This window comes from Oxyura jamaicensis, chromosome 3, assembly GCF_011077185.1.
Source record: "Oxyura jamaicensis isolate SHBP4307 breed ruddy duck chromosome 3, BPBGC_Ojam_1.0, whole genome shotgun sequence".
In the NCBI taxonomy this organism is placed as follows: domain Eukaryota; kingdom Metazoa; phylum Chordata; class Aves; order Anseriformes; family Anatidae; genus Oxyura; species Oxyura jamaicensis.
In genome coordinates, this window is record NC_048895.1 from 112186195 (window position 1) to 112205212 (window position 19018).

General features: G+C 40.1%; 1 protein-coding gene across 3 annotated transcripts in view; it reads right to left on the reverse strand.

Moving 5' to 3' along the window:
* OPN5 (opsin 5) overlaps positions 1–18617 on the reverse strand; it is a 32210-nt gene extending 13593 nt beyond the window's left edge. Inside the window, exons 1-3 of one of the 3 annotated variants that reach the window (XM_035322336.1) lie at positions 18073–18613; positions 6950–7102; positions 1050–1169 (exon numbers count right to left, since the gene is read on the reverse strand). In XM_035322336.1, coding sequence (XP_035178227.1) covers positions 1050–1169; positions 6950–7088 — 259 coding nt within the window. In that variant the 5' untranslated portion in view covers positions 7089–7102; positions 18073–18613. Of the gene's footprint in view, positions 1–1049; positions 1170–6949; positions 7103–7838; positions 7854–18072 lie in introns of those variants that run through there. The other 2 variants (XM_035322337.1, XM_035322338.1) reach the window with 2 other exon arrangements.
* Between the last annotated feature and the right edge of the window lie 401 nt (positions 18618–19018).

Below are 19018 nucleotides of genomic sequence, written 5' to 3' on the forward strand. Positions count from 1 at the left end.
AAAAAAAAAAAAAAGCTCTCTGAGGGGCTGGGAGACATCATTTTATGTTGTTCTGTGCTATTTTAGGCATTTAGAGAAAAAAAAAAAAATGATGGAAAGAAAAGGGTGTACTGGAGTACTGGAGCTGGGATATGTAAAATATAGGGAACAGATAACTTTGGGAGCATGGGAACATCGTGCCATTTATATTGCAATGGGGACACTGCATGATCATAGCTGAGTCACATCAGGCCTTTATACTCACTGGATTGCCTGCCATCCAAAATATCCTTTCCTAAAGGATGTCCAGCCCTCTCCCTCTCATTTGCATGTAGCCCTGAGCAGCTTAATGAGATTCATGTTAAGAGCCAAAGAAATGATCTCCAAAGGCTCTTGACTCTCCAGCTTTGCGTAAGCCGTTACAAAACTTCCTACTCTCATTCCAGGGCATTCAGGCTGTCAGGTTAAAATAGAAATCCCTCCAGTTGGTTGATGTTTCTCTTACTCTATAGATTGAGACAAATGCTTATTTATCTGACATAAAGATAAAAGAGGAAGGTCACTAGCAAGAAAAGTATTAGCTTTGATAGTCTGATGACTGTTTTTTTTGTTTGTTTGTGTTTTTTTTTTTTTTGCTTCCCTCACCCCCATCCCAACTAAGATTTGGCTTGATATGTATTCGCAAAGTACCTGGATCTCTTCTGTTGCACCCTACAGCAAGAAAATGCAATTTTCTTCAATACTAATGCAAATCTATTTAATGCTTATTGTGCCACCATGTTCATGGAAGCTGTCTTTGAAGGTCTGCACAGTCCTGAGGTGAACATGAGCTTTACCTGACACAGAATTGACAAATCCAACCTTATTTTCTCCTCCATACTTTTCACTTATTTTCATCAAGTTGTTCAGGAATGTTTTCTATACTTCTCTCCTATTCATATACAAATAATAGAGCAGAAATAGTAACAAAAGGCGCTTGGAGCTCTTTAGGACTTCCAGAGGACTGTCTCTCTGTTGCCAGAAAGAATGGTGGGATAGTAAAAATTAATAAAAATATGACATCAAATTACCTGAAATGCCCAGATCACACACTGCTAAATTAACAGTCATTATTTCAGCAGGTCTCAACTTCTTTTTTCGCTTTGAAGACATAAAAATAACGTACCCATTTCCCAGAGTTGAAAGAATCCCTATAATATAAAAGAAAAAGGAAAATTAAAAACAATGAAGGTAGAGTTCTCCTTAAAAACAGCAATATCCCATCTTCCTTGTGAAATTCTCTGGTATTTTCAGCCTATCTCTTTAGTCCCAAGGCTAGGTATTTTATTCTGAAACATGATCATCTCATCCTCATTGCATGGCTCATAGAGACATCTACTGCAAATATCTCCCACCCACAACAAATGTTATTTTCCTCTCTGCAGCAAGACATTGCCTTCACACCACCTGAGCCTGCACAGCTATTGAATGAATGCATATAATAGAAATCCCATAGTTCCTCTGTTCTCAACAATCCCATTTGTCTCACAAGCGTTCATAAAGCCACAAGAATAAAATTAAGCTGTCTAATCACAAGAACCCCAATCTCTGACCAGCCTAAATTTTATTCTACACTACAATCAGAGGTTGGGGATACCTTTCTAAAATAAGCAAAATTATTGTATCAATATAACATCTCAAATTTTACCAAAAAAAAATATATATATATATCACAATAAGAAATGAAATAATAAAAATAATAATAATAAAAAAACCTTTATTATAACTTCCATCTGGAATTCAGTGCATTAAAAGAGTACCTGTTCGTATTGTCTGGTCTCTTTTTTTTTGCCGTATCACCATCCAAGACCCATAGGGCCCCATGCTGCAGATGGTTGGTCAACCATGGAGATAATCACACTGATACCCCAGATTCCAGGGTTTCCATTTCCCTTAAAGGAAACTATTTCTTTACTAATTCATATCTGAAAGAGTTTGGACCTGGAATGAGTGCTTTGCAGTGGAAAAGTTGTAAAGCACACAACATCTGTTTCAGAAAGCAAGAGTCTCACCCCTAAAGGTGATGCAGTTTTCACCACCCTGTGCTCTTACTTGAATTGGGTGTAAATGGCCAGATTATGGTAGTGGGGAGGCTGCAGTGGCCTCTGTGGAGTGAGGCTGGGGTTGCCTAGTGGAGCTACAAGGTGGAGCCAGTTCCAGCCAGCTCCCCTGTGGACACACTGCAGCCAAAACTGGGCCAGCCAGAGGAGTTTGTGGCACTTCCGTGATGGTATATTTGAGAAAAGAAGCTAAATATATAGAGAAAAAAGGTGCTGCACCGGGGCCGGGCTAATCCCAAGCAGGGCGAGGGAGGTGATTCTAACCTCTGCTCTGCTCCTGGGAGACCTGGAGTGCTGTGCTCATCTCTGGGGCCCCTAGCACAAGAAGGGCATGGAATTATTAGAATGAGACCAGAGGAGGGCCACAAGGATGATCAGAGGGCTGGAGCACCTCTCCTATGAAGACAGGCTGAGGGAGTTGGGGTTGTCCAACCTGGAGACAGAAGGCTCCAGGGATACCTTACAGCAACATTCCAGTGCCTAAAGGGAAAGCTGGGGAGGGACTCTGTCAGGGAGTGGACTGATAGGACAAGGAGTAATGGCTTTAAACCAGAAGAGAGTAGGTTTAAATTAGATATAAGGAAGAAATTCTTTACTCAGAGGGTGGTGAGGCCCTGGCACAGGCTTCTGAGAAGCTGTGGATGCCACATCATTGGCAGTGCCCAAGGCCAGGCTGGATGGGGCAGGGGGCAGCCTGGGCTGGTGGGAGGTGTCTCTGCCCATGGCAGGGGGGGTTGGAATTAGGTGATCTTTAAGGTCCCTTCCAACCCAAACCATTCTATGATTCTGTGATTCTAAGAAGAAGATGAAGAAAAGAGTGACCTCCCTATCTTTCTCTCCCCCTATCCGAGCTTTCTCACTTTTGCTCTTCCTATTTCCTCTCCCATTTCACAGTGAGGGCAGTGAGCAGGTGGCTGCATGGGTTTTTGGCTGCCACCTGGGGCCAACCCTCCACAATACTATAAAAAAAAAAAAAAATCATTTGTCATGGTGCCTTCCTACACATTGTGCTGGTGGTGCACACTCAGCTGTATTCTACCCGTTCCAAAAAGAGACGGCATCTCACCATCCTCCCAGCCAAGCTGCCATCTCCAAATACGCCACATAATTTTCATCAGCTTCTCTTTTCATTCTCTGCTGTGAGGCCAAATCTCAGGAATTAGACCTCAGGAATTAAATAGGCATTTTCTTTGGCCCTTCAATGAAATGGTCACCTTGCAAAGGTGTTGTGTTCTTCCAAAACCAATAAACCAAACCTGGGAACATCTGAGGGGCAGAGAAAAATGGCTTCCAGCAGCTAAAACCAAACTATTTCACAATAAATATGAAGGACTGCAGCACTGAAGGTTTAGTGAACTCAGAAGAAAGGTACTTTGATTTTGAATTTTTCAGTAATAAGTGTCATGCTCATCTAATTGGAAACACTTCCTATTTTTATACTGCAAGTATTGCTTTCCAGATTATTAAAAAAAAATAAGAATAAACATATTATAACAGAAGCTGGCTTATCCTTTAATCTTAGGTTTTGTCAGCAAATTTGATTTATCCTTGGTGAATTAAGTTTAAAGCACATCCCATTTTTATGGCTCTGAAAATTTAATCTAAATTATAAGTAGATACAGGTATTCATTTGATTTTTTTTTTCTTTGCAGCTAAGTGAATCACTTTCAACGTTGCTGAGTACATTTCATATATTTTAATCTTTTTATACTCATTTTATCTCCAGTGAAATTAAGGATACCTAGTGTGCCATCATTTTCTTTGAAAGACCTTTCAAAAACACCTGTCATTGTCCTGAATCTTTTTGAACAGACAGGAAGTCCATAGAGATTTCTTGATCAAATAAGTCTCTGAAGAAATTTTTATTATTAATAGCAATATTTCAGATGATCCCAGTTCACTTTCCTTCTAATCCTACAGCTGGAAGGTGTCAAGTAATAATTTTTGTACACTTTTGCACCTATCATTTTTTGACAGTGGCTTATCTGGATTCTTTTTAAACTCCTTGATGTTAGAAACTTTACAATCTCTCTAGACAAGTCATCTAATGTTTTATTTTCCCTGCTATTGAAAAGGGTTTGCTAGCAGCTATCCAAAGTCCTTGCTGGTGCAAGCTCCCAACCCTAGCAGGTGATGGCAGGCTGTGTGCCTGGGCAGAGCCCAGAGCTGGAAACCGGGAACAAAAGACTCTTCAGATATAAAAGAAAGTTGTTTTTTGTTTGTTTGTTTTTTGTTTTTTGTTTGTTTGTTTTTATCATGAGGAAATGGTTCAGGGCTGAACTGTCCATGGCAGTGCAACCCTATTACTTATCTCCACACAACGAGCCAAGGATGCAATAGCTAAAAATGTGACACCTGCAGGGAAAGCTCCAGGCACAGATAGGTAACCTGAAGTGAAAGGTAAAAGCGCATGAAAGAAGCAATCTGAACAAATAAGACTCCTTTTCTCCTATCTGAGAGGGGTGTAAACCATCAGAACAAAATAATATTAATTCAGGATTTTGTTTTCAATTAAGGTGTTTTGTAATACACCAAGGAAGTGTGCAACAAGTTTGCAAATCGATGGTTACTTGCCCTGGGCTTCTGAAGAAGCTGACTGCCAGCAGGTCTCCGCTTGGTAGTGAGTCACCCATGCAGTAAATCAATCACATCAGTGATGAAAAAGATAGCTGGGAAGTGGCAAGGTAAAAATAATCCGATTCTTAAAACCACATGTCCTGTTTGATTTTTTTTAAGGTGATTAAAAAAAAAAAAAAAAAAAACATGTGGAGGTGAACTAGTTAGGATCATGTTTTACAGAGAATGTAAGGTTTGGTCAAGACCCTTGATTTTCTTTAAAAACAGAGAAATGCATTTTTATCTTTACAAACTGAAATATTTCAATTGTTTGACTGTCCTGACCCTAAAACCTCTGCCAACTGTCCTGATAGGATCCTAGTCTTGTTCACTCACTGTGAAGCTTCTTCCCATTTTGAACCATATTTTAAATCCACCTCTCTAGCCTCAAGCACAAAGATGCCCAATATTAATTCCCACCTCCCGACTTCCCTCCTCTGCACAGGTGGTCCTTCTCACTACCATCAGGATGTCCATACCAGACATCCTCAGGATGGAAGAGCATTTCTTGAAGGGGTCTGCACAGGAAGAAGAGATGCAGTTCAGTGGCAGAAGATGACCAAGGACAGGTTTGTTCTGAACCACAAGTTTTGATAAGAAAACACAGACATATCCTCACTGGATGCTCCAGCTGTTTTCCATCTTCGACTGATAACACAGTTTACAAAGTAAATCAAGTATGTCTGCAATACTGCACAGTTACCACAACTGTGCCCACAAGCTATTTAGGCACATAGATTTTGCTTGCTTCTTTGAATACTTGGGAGCTGTGATTAACTATAAAGCTGCCAATTAAAGACAATTTATGTCCTCAGCAAGCCTGTCATGTGGAATTTGAGCATAGAATCATAGAATCATTTAGGTTGGAAGAGACCTCTAAGATCATCTGGTCCATCCTTTAACCTAGCACTGCCAAGTCCACCATGTCACTGAATTGTTTCATTGAGCTACAATTCCTTCCCCACTACCTTAAACAGAGACCTTATCCACCACCTAAAATCTCTGCAGAGCAGTTCTTCATGACCCGGCAAAAGCAGTGGGGACTCTGCTGTTAGAAATCATCTCAGTGTCAAAAATACTGCTGGTCAAAAACTGGTCTAAAAAACATGAAACCAATTGCCATAGCTGAAATGGCAGAGGGCACAGCTGACCCACAGCCAGGCAACGATTGCTTGAAATCATTGCCATGATTGCTAAAAGGGCTAAGAATTATCTGTGCAGGATACCAGTGGTATCGCATGCTATAAATGCAAAAGCCACATATATAATCAACAGGTAAGTTGAACCATTATAAGCCCTTTTTAACTATAAAGTCAGTCTCCTCACACTCCCTGCTTAAGACTATGCCTACATGGTTGGGGGGTGGTTTCTCACTGGAAATTTATGATTTCTTGTCTTTGCCTTAATTTGAGCCTTTGCTTTTCAAGATGTTTCACACCTGGCAGGGTTATTTGGAACTGGATAAATCTACAGTGAATACAGCCCATATAAACAGGCAACACAGTATACATTGGAAGAATTAATTTCAGCTCCTCCGACATATTCCCTGGGATTAAAAGTAACTTTGCTTAACTGAGCAAAAAAGACCTGAGGGGGAATATTTTGGACAGTACAGTGAAGAAATCTCTTTGCACAGTAGTTATCAAAAATAATATTTATATTAGACATATATAAAGAATATGAAGAGCTAAGATACATACAAAATGGTGCATGAATACTGAAAACAGCTCGATGATATTAAGCAGAGCAGAGCACAGCTACAGCTTCACTTATCAGCTCTATCATTCTGAATTATTTTTTCACTAAAGACATAAGCAGAAGGCTGGTGAGAAATAAGCGTTATTCAAGCCTTTGTGAGACTTCCACAGTAGAAAATAAAATCAGATTACTCTTCGATCAGTCAGAGGAAAGGCAGTAAAAGAGGCACGCATGCAAAATAGTGAATGAGAAACATGAAGGTAGGACTGAAAGGTCTTTGTGTTTTGTGCCCAAGTAGAATCAGAGAATGAATCCAAAAGAAATCAATGGGAAGGAATATGTTGTATATCCTGTTTTTAGCCATGGGGTTCAGGTTTCTGAGACCTGGTGCACAGTTTGGTGCAGCACTGTTACACAACCTGGGCTTGGCTTTACCGAGAATATAGTGGTTGAGCTGTGAGAAAATAAATGAGTTAAAGCCATAAAGCTACTTTATGAATGCCTGCAAGGATTCAGCGACATATCCATGTTTCAAAGTTGAATTAAAAAATCATTACCAATTACTGTCAAATAAAACCCAGCTACGATGTCAGCTTCTCTAGAAAGCTTTGATGCGAAGGGGTCTTCCTTCTGGAGGTAGTGTGGGAGGTACTCTTCCTGGGAGGAAGTGTTGTAATCTGATGCCATCCCATTCATGACCAGGTCAGTGTCTGGGAAAAAAAAAAAAAAAAAAAAAAAAAAAAAAAAAAGAGTATGTAATAGATAACGCCTGCCACAAGAAATTATGAAGATAATTTTTCTCATACATAATATGTTTCCTCACGTCTTCATTTCTGTTCTACCAGCTCCCAGGGCATTACATGATCCAATTCAAAATTGCATAAAGCATTCTCCCATATTTTATTTCATGTCTTTATTTATCCAAGAATGTCATGATTCATATTGCAATCACCACAGTAATCCATGTGAGCAATATCTAGGAACCAGTGTGTTCTGGCATGCAAGCCACAGGCTCTGAAGTGTCTTCCCTGAATATCTTAAAGAGCTTCATGTTTCTAGACAAATGACCCAGAAGACTGACCCAAGACTGAGAATCTGGGAAAAAAAAAGTAGGGCAATTGCTCATGTCTGAATAGCTTCATAGTCTGATCTGTTAATGCATGCTGAACTTATTGTCTTTATCTATATGCACTGTTCTTATAATCCTGAGAAAATGGGAATTATTAGTTAGACAGTCCTAGCAATTTCTTCATATCCTGAGGCGCACTGTTTCTACAGACTGGAGCTGTGCAAATTTCACAGTAAAATGAAGAGTTGTATCCATAAATTATTCTTAGAATTATTTTGCTGGGTTCCCAGGTAAACAACTTCACATGGTTATGGTTATAAACATTAATTGGCTATTATGGGTATGAAGACGCAGCAGGAGCATTAAATAAGACTCACCTAGGCAGGCTGGTTGAGTTTCCTAATTCTTTTGTGGGAAAATGGTGAAATGTGCTTAAGATCAATACAGTGAACCCTGGTAAGGGAAAACTAGAATCTGGCAGACATCCTTGCAGGTTGAGAAGCTGACACCAGCCCAGTATAGACTGGGTCATTGTCTACAGGTTCCTCTTCTTGACCCTGAATGTAGCAGGACTCCACAACAAGGCATCTACCTTTAAGCATCTCAAATGAGCATTAGGTGTCCATGCTTAGGCAATTGAATCAAGCTCTGTGTATCTACATTAGCATGCAAGGACTCACCCTCATGGATAACTGGAAACTAAAACATCTTTTTCTCTTGTAGATACCCATGACAGAAACACCAGATTTGGATAAGATGAATCCCATCCTTGGAGTCTAACTTACAGGGGCTTAAAATTCAGAAGATCAGTGACACCTTTAATATTAAAAAGCAAACAAACAAACAAAATAAATAAATAAAAATTAAAATAATAATAATAATGGGGAGAAAAAAAAAAAGAAAAAAAAAAAAAAAAAAAAAAAAAAAAACAGCTTCATTTTGCCTGTACAGTGAAGAATTAGGCCTATTTCCTGGTATGCAGAAAGACTGACTCTGACCGATAACTTCATAGACTGCTGCTCAAGGAATGTTCATGCACATTTAAGCAAGACGAGGGAGAGAGAATCATTTTATTTAACTTTACTGCAAAGGTAAGAGAGAAACCAGTGCTGCCTTTAACACCTAACATTTTGTTTTCCTCCAGAGGAGACAAATAACAGTGTTTTTGTTGAAAAAGACTTACCACACCTTGATCTCAGATACCTTTGTGTATTCCCTCACCCTCCACACCAGAGCTCTCCAATATGCTGCCAAAGATGCTGCAGTTCAGCTGTGTTTAATGAATTCACAGATACTCAATATTCCCCTAGAAAAACATTTCATTATTTAACCAATTCTCTGTCTCTTCTGCATCCTGAAGGCAGACATTCTTCTTACTAACAGCCCTGTGTGGCCAGAGACATACCTGCTGACACCTCCCTACAACTAAAGTACCCAATATCTCCCTCCCTGCTGTCCCTCAAACTTTGGGGAAAACAAGAAACAAACAAACAAACAAACAAGACCCAATTTACCAGAATTGAGCCTTGGGTGAACATTACCACTCCATGGGAGAAGCCAGCTTTGATAATGTTTGGGTTGATAGAAATAAATATCAAAATGTTTAGGGACACCTTCCTTTCCTGAGCCACATTAAAATCTCCCACTCATTATTTGATGGCTCATGAGGACAATATCTTTTAATTTGCAAGCATGCTTGAAAAAGTAGCTTTAGAGAAGAAGTCTCAACTTCTGTACATGCTAACCCTAGCCAGAAACTCATGCATTGGACTCTTCAACTTGCCTCTGAAGGAAAGGTGCAGGTTTCCAAACAAGTCATGGCCATCAGGTGGGAGGAAGGCTTCACTGATGAAACTGGACTGCAACAATGTGTGAGATTTTGCTGTTTTTCTCAATATAAGTCGTTACCTGCTTGAAAATGTTAATGTTATGACAGAGTAGTCCTATCTGGTTGAAGAAAAAGAAGAAAACTAATTATTTTGGCCTTAAGATAAAAAATAAATAAATAAATAAATTACAGGCATACAGATTTGCTGACAATTTTCAACAGATAAAGTCAAATTAATCTCTGACTTCCAAAAAGATGCACAAAAACTTTCCTCATTACTTTAAATCATATCTGGTAAATTAAGAGTAAAAGAGGTTTCAGATATGAGAAGATCAAAACCAGGTCTTTGCCTGATTTACACAAAAAGTGTTCCAGTGAGATATAATACACGATTTAAAAAACAGATTATGGTAATCCTCCTCATTAGGCCAGAAATATTTGTGCCCTCAAAATGAAGCTCTATTCAAGAAGAAAAATTCACTTTTAAAGGAAAAAAAAAAAAAAAAAAAAAAGAAGGATAATGTAATGAACAAGACAGAATAATAATTCCTCTCATAATTAAATATCAAGAAAAGCCACAATCCTGATCAGCACCTAATTCCTACTAAGGCTTGGGTGAAAACAACTAAGGACAGGAATATTTTTTTAACTATCAGGTAAATCCTAGCAAATTTAGAAGAAGTGCATTTTCCAATATGAATTATTTCATAAACAAAGACTTGAATTACTAACCCTATTAGATTTTCTTGTTTTATGCATTTGCTTTTTTTAAGATACAACAGTATTACAATGCCTTATAAAGGTCATAAAGGCTCTCTCTGATCCACAGCCCCTGAAAGTTAATAAATCAGGGAAAGAGACCATATGATGTTATTTTAATACAAGCTTTGATGGTATAAGTGATCTGTACATGTACCAATCTCCATTATTTTTCAAATTCCTGTGAACCTCTAAAACATCGAGCTATCAAGCAGGTGAGCTGTAATAACCAGATTCAGATTATGCTTTCTGCCATGTGGCTAAGGTATTGGCAGATGCAAGCTAAACTTGAATACCCTAATCTAAATTAGTAAGAAAACATCTTTAAACTGATATTAGCTTGCCAAAAAGAAATGATGCATTCTATTTATGGAGAATAGCCAACTGATATGAAACGGGAAAAGTATTTTTGTAACTTTGCGAGGAAATGAGGGAAATATAAACACCAACCATTTTCGCAAAAACATCTGAAAAAAAAAAATAAAAAAAAATAAAATAAAATAATAAAAAAAAAGCTTGGTGTAGCTCAGAGGCAAAAGTTATCCATCATGAGAATGAGCAGTATGCAGCACGTGCCACAGAATCACAGAAAGGGAGCTACAACTAGATGCTGCCGAGAGAGTCCTCTGCGAAAATTACTGTGGCAGCAGTGCTTTAATGTGACTGCTTGACAAGGGAGCACAAGGAATGGATTACATGCAAAGTCATGGACCACATATAAGTTTTGCAGTCCTTTTTGGAAGCAGATGAATTTACCGAGATGTAAATTGTAGAGTGAAACAAACGACATCCATGGACCCCTGTGCAAGTGCAGAGAAATAATTGGCAGAGCTTACTTTAAAAGAGTTGTCACAGCTAAAATGGTAACATAATCAAGTGTTAATTAAGAAACTAACTTTCTTCTCTCACAATATGTCTTAAAAACAACAAAACTATGAATAATTTTAACTGAATCAGTAAAAGACAAAAGCTAAAAGGATACATTAGTGCCAGAGGGCACTGTTTTCTTTTCAAGAGGGAAAAAGTGAACGATCTTTCTCTTTTCTTTGTCCAGTGATAGCCATTTCTCAGATCCTCCATAACAAAGTTAGTTAGCCCTCAATGTCAGCTAGAAGCCAGCTCATATTGTCAGATGTAATTTTTATTTTAAACATTTAATTTTTATTTTAAATTTCTATTTTATTTTTAATATTTTTTATTTAAACATCCCCTGTATTTTGCAGAGCACATTGTGCAAGCATGGGACATGGGAGGCATAGATAAATGCCCCCATGGGCATTGCTTTGTCCTCCTGCACCCATCCTGGCTGCTACACTGATAACATTTACCATGGGCACCAACACACCTGGTGACAAATGCTGCTCACCCCCTTATCTGTCTGATTCTCAGTACTCATTTTTCTCCAGTTTGACAGTGTTTCTCCAGACTTGTTTCTGACAGTGGCATGCCTCCTTAGTCAACAGTCTGACTAGCTGCTGTATTTCGGAAGGTAAATAACAGCGACCAGAAAACTCATCTCAAAACAATCACAGAGCACCATCCTTGCCTTGCCTTACCTTGACTCACCTCAACTCTTCTCTTTTTTTCCCTCCTAACATAACTGAAGAGACTTTTTTAAGAAAGATAGATGGTCATGTCTTAAATTCTGTTTAAGTCTAAAGTCTGAAGACTCAGGCTATGTGCCGGAATCTGTCTTCTCCTTAGTAGATAACTTGTTTAATCACCAGGCTGCTGGTTATTCTAGGATAGATTTTCTCACTCTTGTTGAAGAGGAATAATCACCTTCACTAATTATTTACTAGGTTAAAAGTTCAAATTAATATTTCTTACATTTTGAGTGAGCACTGTGCTCTGTCATATTAAACTGCTGCTTTTGAGCTAATCATAACAGAAATCAGAAAAATTAAAATGTCACATATTCCTCCCATAATAGAGAATCAGAAAACTTTTGGAAATTCAACTTTTTGGACATTGATACTGGGAAAATACCTATCACTGCTCTGTCCAACCAACAAAATGTAACATCACATAACAAAACTGGAAGGGCAGGGACAGGAGAAAACCTTAACTCAGATTTATGTGGCTCCCATCTCAGGCTAAACACCCTGCTGAAAACTGGAATCAAAATTTTGTATCAAAGCCTCAGTTAGTGCTTCTGTCTTTTTTCGGTCTTAAAAGTTTGCAGTAAAATTTGCTGCTGAGATTTGAAGCAATGCAGTGATTATAAAAATATTAATAGGCAATAATAGATTTACAAGTAATTATGTGAGTGTCTGCAGCTTTATTTACATTAATAAGCAAACCTACAGCAGAGGATCCGTAGGGCTAAACAGCTGCTGGTAAAGTCTAGCCAAGGACTTTCATTTTTTCAAGGCTGTGCACTTTTTGAGCACTGGTGGTTTTGTGGTTGTGTTTGTTTGTTTGTTTTAAAAATAAGAAATGAATAAAGATATAAATCTCTCTGGTTTGCTTTGGATTTGTTTTTACTGAATCTTTGATTCTGATTAACAAGCGTAGACTGAAAAACAAGCTCTCAAAAGATGTTTTGTAACACATGACTGCTCCATCAGGCGTGACCGTTATATTTGGGCAAGCCCTGGAAAATAAGCCAGTTATCAAGGATCAGTTCCTTCTTGCTCTCTCACAAGACTAGAGACTCTACTTTGCAGTAGGTCTCCAGTGACCAAGGCATGGGAACAGAGAGCAATACACCACAGCTTGCCCATGTAGCTCATATATAGATTATCTTTCCAGCACAGCCCATGCCGAAAGGCCCCCAGTGCTTCTGAAAACAGATTAAAAACCACAACAAAGGACACCAACCTGCTGCTCCTTATGAGAAATGGACTCATGCTTACTCCTGTGTTGTAGACAATTCATATTTAATTAATACAAACGATTCCACTTTTAAATAATATATTCTTTGAAATGGAATTGTTCCACTAGAGCTGATCTCAGGAGATCCAGAATCCTGACTCAGACTCTAAAACAGAGCAATAGCAACCCTCAGTAATTCTGAAACAAGAGAGAGAGAGATCTGGGGCAATTTATTTATTTATTTATTTGTGGTTTAAATAATGCCATTTTGCCAGCCCTGCATCACTTTTGCTCCGTGCTCTCTCTCTCTGTGGTGTTTCATCATGTCCCTTGTGGCTTGGCCAGGCTCTTCTTATCCCAAGGAAGGCAAGGACACATCATCCTCATGTCCTGAAGGAAAGGAATAGACCACAGAACAGCAGCCACTTCCCTGCTCACTGCTTTATATAGGGAGGGCACCAAAGGAACAGTGAGAAAAGTCTAAGGGAATTTTCAAAATAATAATAATAATAATCAGGACGTTCTGTGGAGGTGAGTCACAGCAATCAGAATGGACCTGACTGGTGCCTGTTATTTACTGGGCACTGACATTTGGTTTAAGGCTTTCATAGATAACTTGTGATTGGCACATTGCAGGCATAGCATGAGACTTTCCATGCCAAAAGCCAATTCCAGCCTATGAACTGGCCACATCTGCTCTGAACCTCATGGTATCTGCTACCTGAACAGCTTCAAACCACTGATGAAATCTTTCCAGGCTGTGTTATTATTCATTGATACTTCAGTTCACACCATAACTTCTTCACTATTTATATTTCCATCTATATTATATTTCCCTCTTAGCCCATCTGTTTTCCCATCTTTTGAAGATTTTTGCAGCCCCCTACCATTCCAAGGGAGCAGAAAGACCTAGAGGATCAAGCACAGGGCAACCTGTCTTGTCATCTGGACGTGGTCCTGGAAAACCTACTTTAGGTGGCCCTGCTTGAGTAAAGGCGTTGGACAAGGTGACTTCCAGGGGTCCCTTCCTTCCTCAGTCATTCTGTGAACCCCACGGGATTTCAGAGTCTCATCTCTTCTTCTGTGTCAAGGCTAATTATCAGCAAATTGCTAAACCTCTTCCCCGAGAAGGAAAACAAAATGAATTTTTATTTATAGCAGAGGTGGGCCAATGGACTGATGTGGGGTAGTGTAATGGCACTCAAGTCAGCAATATTAGCAGTAATAATGTGTTCTGCTGTTTTGGAAAATTAATATAAACCACAGGCAGTCCTAACAGAGGTAAAGGTTTGCAATGCTTTTAAGTAATGCTCCAGTAAAAACAGCATGATTTTGAAGGTGATGTTGTAGTCAGAGATCTGAGGCTGTGTTTGAAGTATGCGTTTTCCTTTTTTTGATTGTCTGTCTGTCTGTTTGTTTTTTCCTAGGACAGCATCTATGGAAGCTATTTGAATGATTTATTTACAATAAGCAGACTGACTTCCTCTTTGCTGTGATGCGTCCCTCCTGAGCTTGGAGGAGGTGATCCTTGAATATTAACCCCTCTTCCCTCTAGAGCTTTCTCCCATGGTTCTCTAACAAGCGGATCCCTGAAGAGGCCAAAGTCTGCTCTTCTGATGTCCAGGGTAGTGAGCTTGCTGTGCTCCCTCCTCACTGCCCTCCAGATCTTGGACTCCACCATCTCATGGTCACTGCAGCCAAGGCTGCCCTCGAGCTTCACATTCCCCACTGGCCTTTCCTTGTTGGTGAGAACAAGGTCCAGCACAGCACCTCTTTGGCTCCTCTATCACTTGGAGAAGGAAGCTGTCATCAAAGCATCCCAGGAACCTCCTGGATCGCCTGTGCCTTCCAGAAGCCAGACACAGAGAAATAAAATTGCTGGCATGTGACCATTACGAACCTTACCAGTGAAAAACAGGCTGGAGAGAACTTCAAACTGACACACAGTTCTTAACCAGTATTTATCCTGACTTGAAATCTCTGTTGTTACAGATGATTGTTCAGCCAGCTCTTTAAAGCATTTAATAATGGAAATTTCAAAGCCTCCCTAGGTAATTTTTTCCTGAAGTTAGTTAAAATGGTCAAAGAGAGAAACTTGGGGCCACTCACTTCTTAGCTCCCACTGTTAGATCAGAGACACTGATCTTCCCCCCAAATCCTAATTCCCAACATAGGCAGATCCTTCTGGGAAGGAATGATATAATTTAATTATTTTAGGAGCATAATAACTGCATATTCCATAAACTGCTGAATTCAATCTAGATAAAAGATTTGTTAGTGTAAAATGAGGTGTAAGTAGACCAGTGCACAAGGGAGGACAACTCAATGGACCTGAATGGGTAATGCACATTATGGAGAAGTGCACTTGTCAGTGACAATTGTCATTGCTTTGGCAAGAATTAGGCATCAGTGATCCTTAGGGACACCCAAAAATTTGAAAGTCACCATGGTATTATATCACAAAATCTAAATGAATCATAAAAGATGTAGATGCAGGAAGGAGAGAGGAAAGTGCTAAGAGGGATTCAGAAGAATATGAATTGAAATTCAAGCAATATTTTATCTGGAGTGCTTATGAAGCACTGAGAGAGTCTTGATTTGGGAATAAAAATTAACACAAGAACCATGAAATCGTTTGACAAGCAATGACATGCATTTCCTTCTGCTTGGGTTTTTGTTCCTAAGACCACCTAACTGCAAAGCACCACATATATGTGGTATATGCCACCACCACACCAGCTTACTGTAGCACCCCGCACCCCAGCCCCTACCCTCAGCCAAGGACATTTCCAGTGCCCCCACCAAGGGACATGGGAGGCAGCACCCAAAACTCACTCACAGCTTGCCCATGAAGGTGAACACATTACACCAGGGGCCTTGTTTGGATTAAATATTCATCTCTGGATATGCATCCTCATTGCAAAATTCTTCAACTTTAAAAGCCAACATATTAGGAGGAAAAGATGTGTGTTCCTGCTCTGTCTCCACAGAGTGCTCTGGCACACCAGGATTTACTCACATCCATGACTGAATTCCTCCTGCCTACAAATTTCAGGGCATGCACCCCTGCTCCATTTCTAGGGCAGGTAGGGCTGAGATTTCTTGCTGGGACACCCCTGCAATAATGTTCCTGGGAGTCCTGGTGGTGAGGTGACTTACACTCACCAGATACCTGGCACTAGCCCCCTTTAGCCTTGCAGAAGTAATTAGGGTGTACCTTTAAGTCTGAGCCTAAAGGAAAGAAAACAGCGCAGACATTTCATGGGATGTGAAGAGGCTGCAAAGGTTTTATTGAATATGAATGTGTCTGTGGTACTGACAGACTGCAGTAAAGCAGTCTGCTTTACTTTTAAGTACTTTTTACTTTTTTTTTGCTTTACTTTTAAGACCTGCCATAAAGCAGGTCTCACATTCCTTGCTTTCCCCAGACTGCCTCGTGAAAAAAAGCAGGTGCTGCTCACATATAGGAGCTGCATAATCAGCAGACAGCCTAGAAGGAAATGAAAAGTAGTCACAGCCACGTTACATGGATCACCAAAACCAAGGCTAAATCATCCAGCCAGCACAATTTTAAGCAGGTACTTGGTGCTGTCTAGGGGGCAGCACCCCATTGTAGCACCCAATGTAGCACTACAGGACAACATCCAGCAAGAAAAAGTATTGCATGTAAGTCAAGCTAAAGAAAAGCAGAAAGGCAATCCCAACTCACTTCCCTTGCTATTTCACATTAGGCTCCTGGAACACTTTTAGGTGTGGAGCTATTGCAGAGGAGATTCTACCCATCTGATTCAACATTGCTGCCCTTTTGTCCATCAAACAAGTGTCCTGGTGACACCCAAAAGCCTGATCCTGTCCCAGGAAGAGTGGTTTTCTGGCTGACCAGCATACAAAATCCCATCTGTTCTGTTCTTATGTAAAACACTAAGGCTGTATAAAAAGCCTGGAGTAAATATGTAGACAACAATTTTCCAGCTCACAAACCTAATCACAGTGGGTTAGTGATCAACATGCACACATATAGAGTCAGTGGTAAGGAATGCAGCTTGGAAATGCTAACTCACTTTCTCTGTCTCTCAGCTAGATCTCTCTCCTATTGCAGGCTGAGCCTGATGTTAATTTTGTCCCTGTGCTGCCTGTGTACCAGCAGGCCAGTAGTTTGGCACCACAAACTTCAGTGAGCCAGGCTAACAGAGTTCCTGCACCCAGCTCTGCAAAGAAACACAGCCCATTCCCTTCCAAACTGCATGCAGATATTAGGATTTGCTGATGCCTGGCACTCAGATGTACCTCAGCAGTACTCTGCAACTGAGACTTAATGATTCTGCTAAATACCAGGAGCTTCCTTTTCCTTGGGTGTGAAGTGCCATCACATCTCCGTGCTGACTTCGTCTTACAGCTTCTGGCGATCACCTCCTCCTCATGAACAGCAGCCAAAGCTGTGAGGAAGGGACGTGAACACACCATTTCTGCCAGTACTTTCTTGTTGTAAGAGTGTTATGGGACATCCATTTCAATTTCATTCTTTAAAATCAACCAGTAATGAAGGAAGGAAGGAAGGAAAGAAGGAAGGAAGGAAGGAAGGAAGGAAGGAAGGAAGGAAGGAAGGAAGGAAGGAAGGAAGGAAGGAAGGAAGGAAGGAAGGAAGGAAGGAAGGAAGGAAGGAAGGAAGGAAGAGAAAGGAAGTGAGAGAAAGGAAGAGAGAGAAAGGAAGAGAGAGAAAGAGAGTGGAAGAGAGAGAGAAAGAGAAAGAAAGAGAAAGAAAGAGAGAGGAGAGAGAGAAAGAGAGAAAGAGAGAGAGAGAAAAAAGGAAGGAAGAAAGAAAGAGAGAGAGAGAAAGAAAGCCTATGATGCCACTAAATATCAAAACTTTCAGATTTTTTTTTTCTGACATTCTCAGGTACCTTTCAGAAGGCTACACCCTAAAGTCTTCATTCCTAGGATGATTTATTCAATAGGAAGGAGGAGAAAGGTAGAATGGTAATCAAGAGGAATCTACGAGATACTAAGTATTAGTGAAGCTACCATAAATACAGACTTGAATTAAGAATATATTGAATATAGACAGTGCAAACATCCACCTGTGCATATCTGCATGCATTTTTGCACTTACATTTTTTGCACTCACACACCTCCACTTTCAGTATTTTCCTTTAAAAAAAAAAAAAAAAAAGAGAGAGAGAGACAGAGAGAGGAGAAGCAGGACATACCTCATGCACGAACTCCGTACAGAGCATCCCCCCCAGAGCTCCACAGCTGCTTCTTTTATTCAATGTCCAGATCAGAGCAATCTGCAGAAGCATAAATCCACAGTGCCCTTGGCGTTTCAGGTTCTAGCATTCAGGAGGGAGAGGGGAAAATTACGCCCAGGACAAGCCGACCCTTCTTCTTCCCCTCTTCCCGACTTGGCATGCAGGCAGTGGATTCTGTGCTGCCCCTTCCTCTCCCTCTCCCCAGCAGTGCCACTGCAGGTCCTCCACTTTACAGCACCAAAATCACTTTCCAGAGCACCCAGCCCCTGTGTCCGTGCCCATCAGCCTCCCAAAGCTGCAGCGACCCTGGCGCAGAAGCAGGGGTGTGAGCCAGAGCTGCCGGAGCCGGCCAAAATCTGTCAAGCCACATGTCACATGCTGCCGGACCCCTCCTGCGAGCACAGCTGTAATCCTGCCTATTGCCCGTGCCACCAAACCGAGGAGGCTTTTAAACTTGGAGGCTTATGTGTGTATTTTGTTTTGGTTTGCTTTCTGTTCTTGTTTTGGTTTGGTTTGGTTTGATTTGTTTTCTCATCAAGTGATTCTTGCTTTCTGGCAAAAGGAGAAACAAAGCTGCAAGCCTAAAGGGTGCTTGCAAAGAGTTAATAAAAGATTATTTGGGTATTGCATTTCATTCATGTTTGCCATCCAGACAGATTTTAAACTGGGCTGTAGTGAGAAGACGTGTAAATCATCACTACCACCCAGAAGTCAGAATATTTTTATATTAACTGAAGTCCTGATTTTCAACCTCCACAACAGTAAATAAAATAAAATAAAATAAAATAAATTAGGAAATTTAAAGCCTAAAAAAAAAAAAAAAAAAAAAAAAAAAAATAAAAAACAAAAAAAAAGCCCCTATTTTTCCCCGCCCGGCCACATTTTTCTTCCTACATGAATCTGC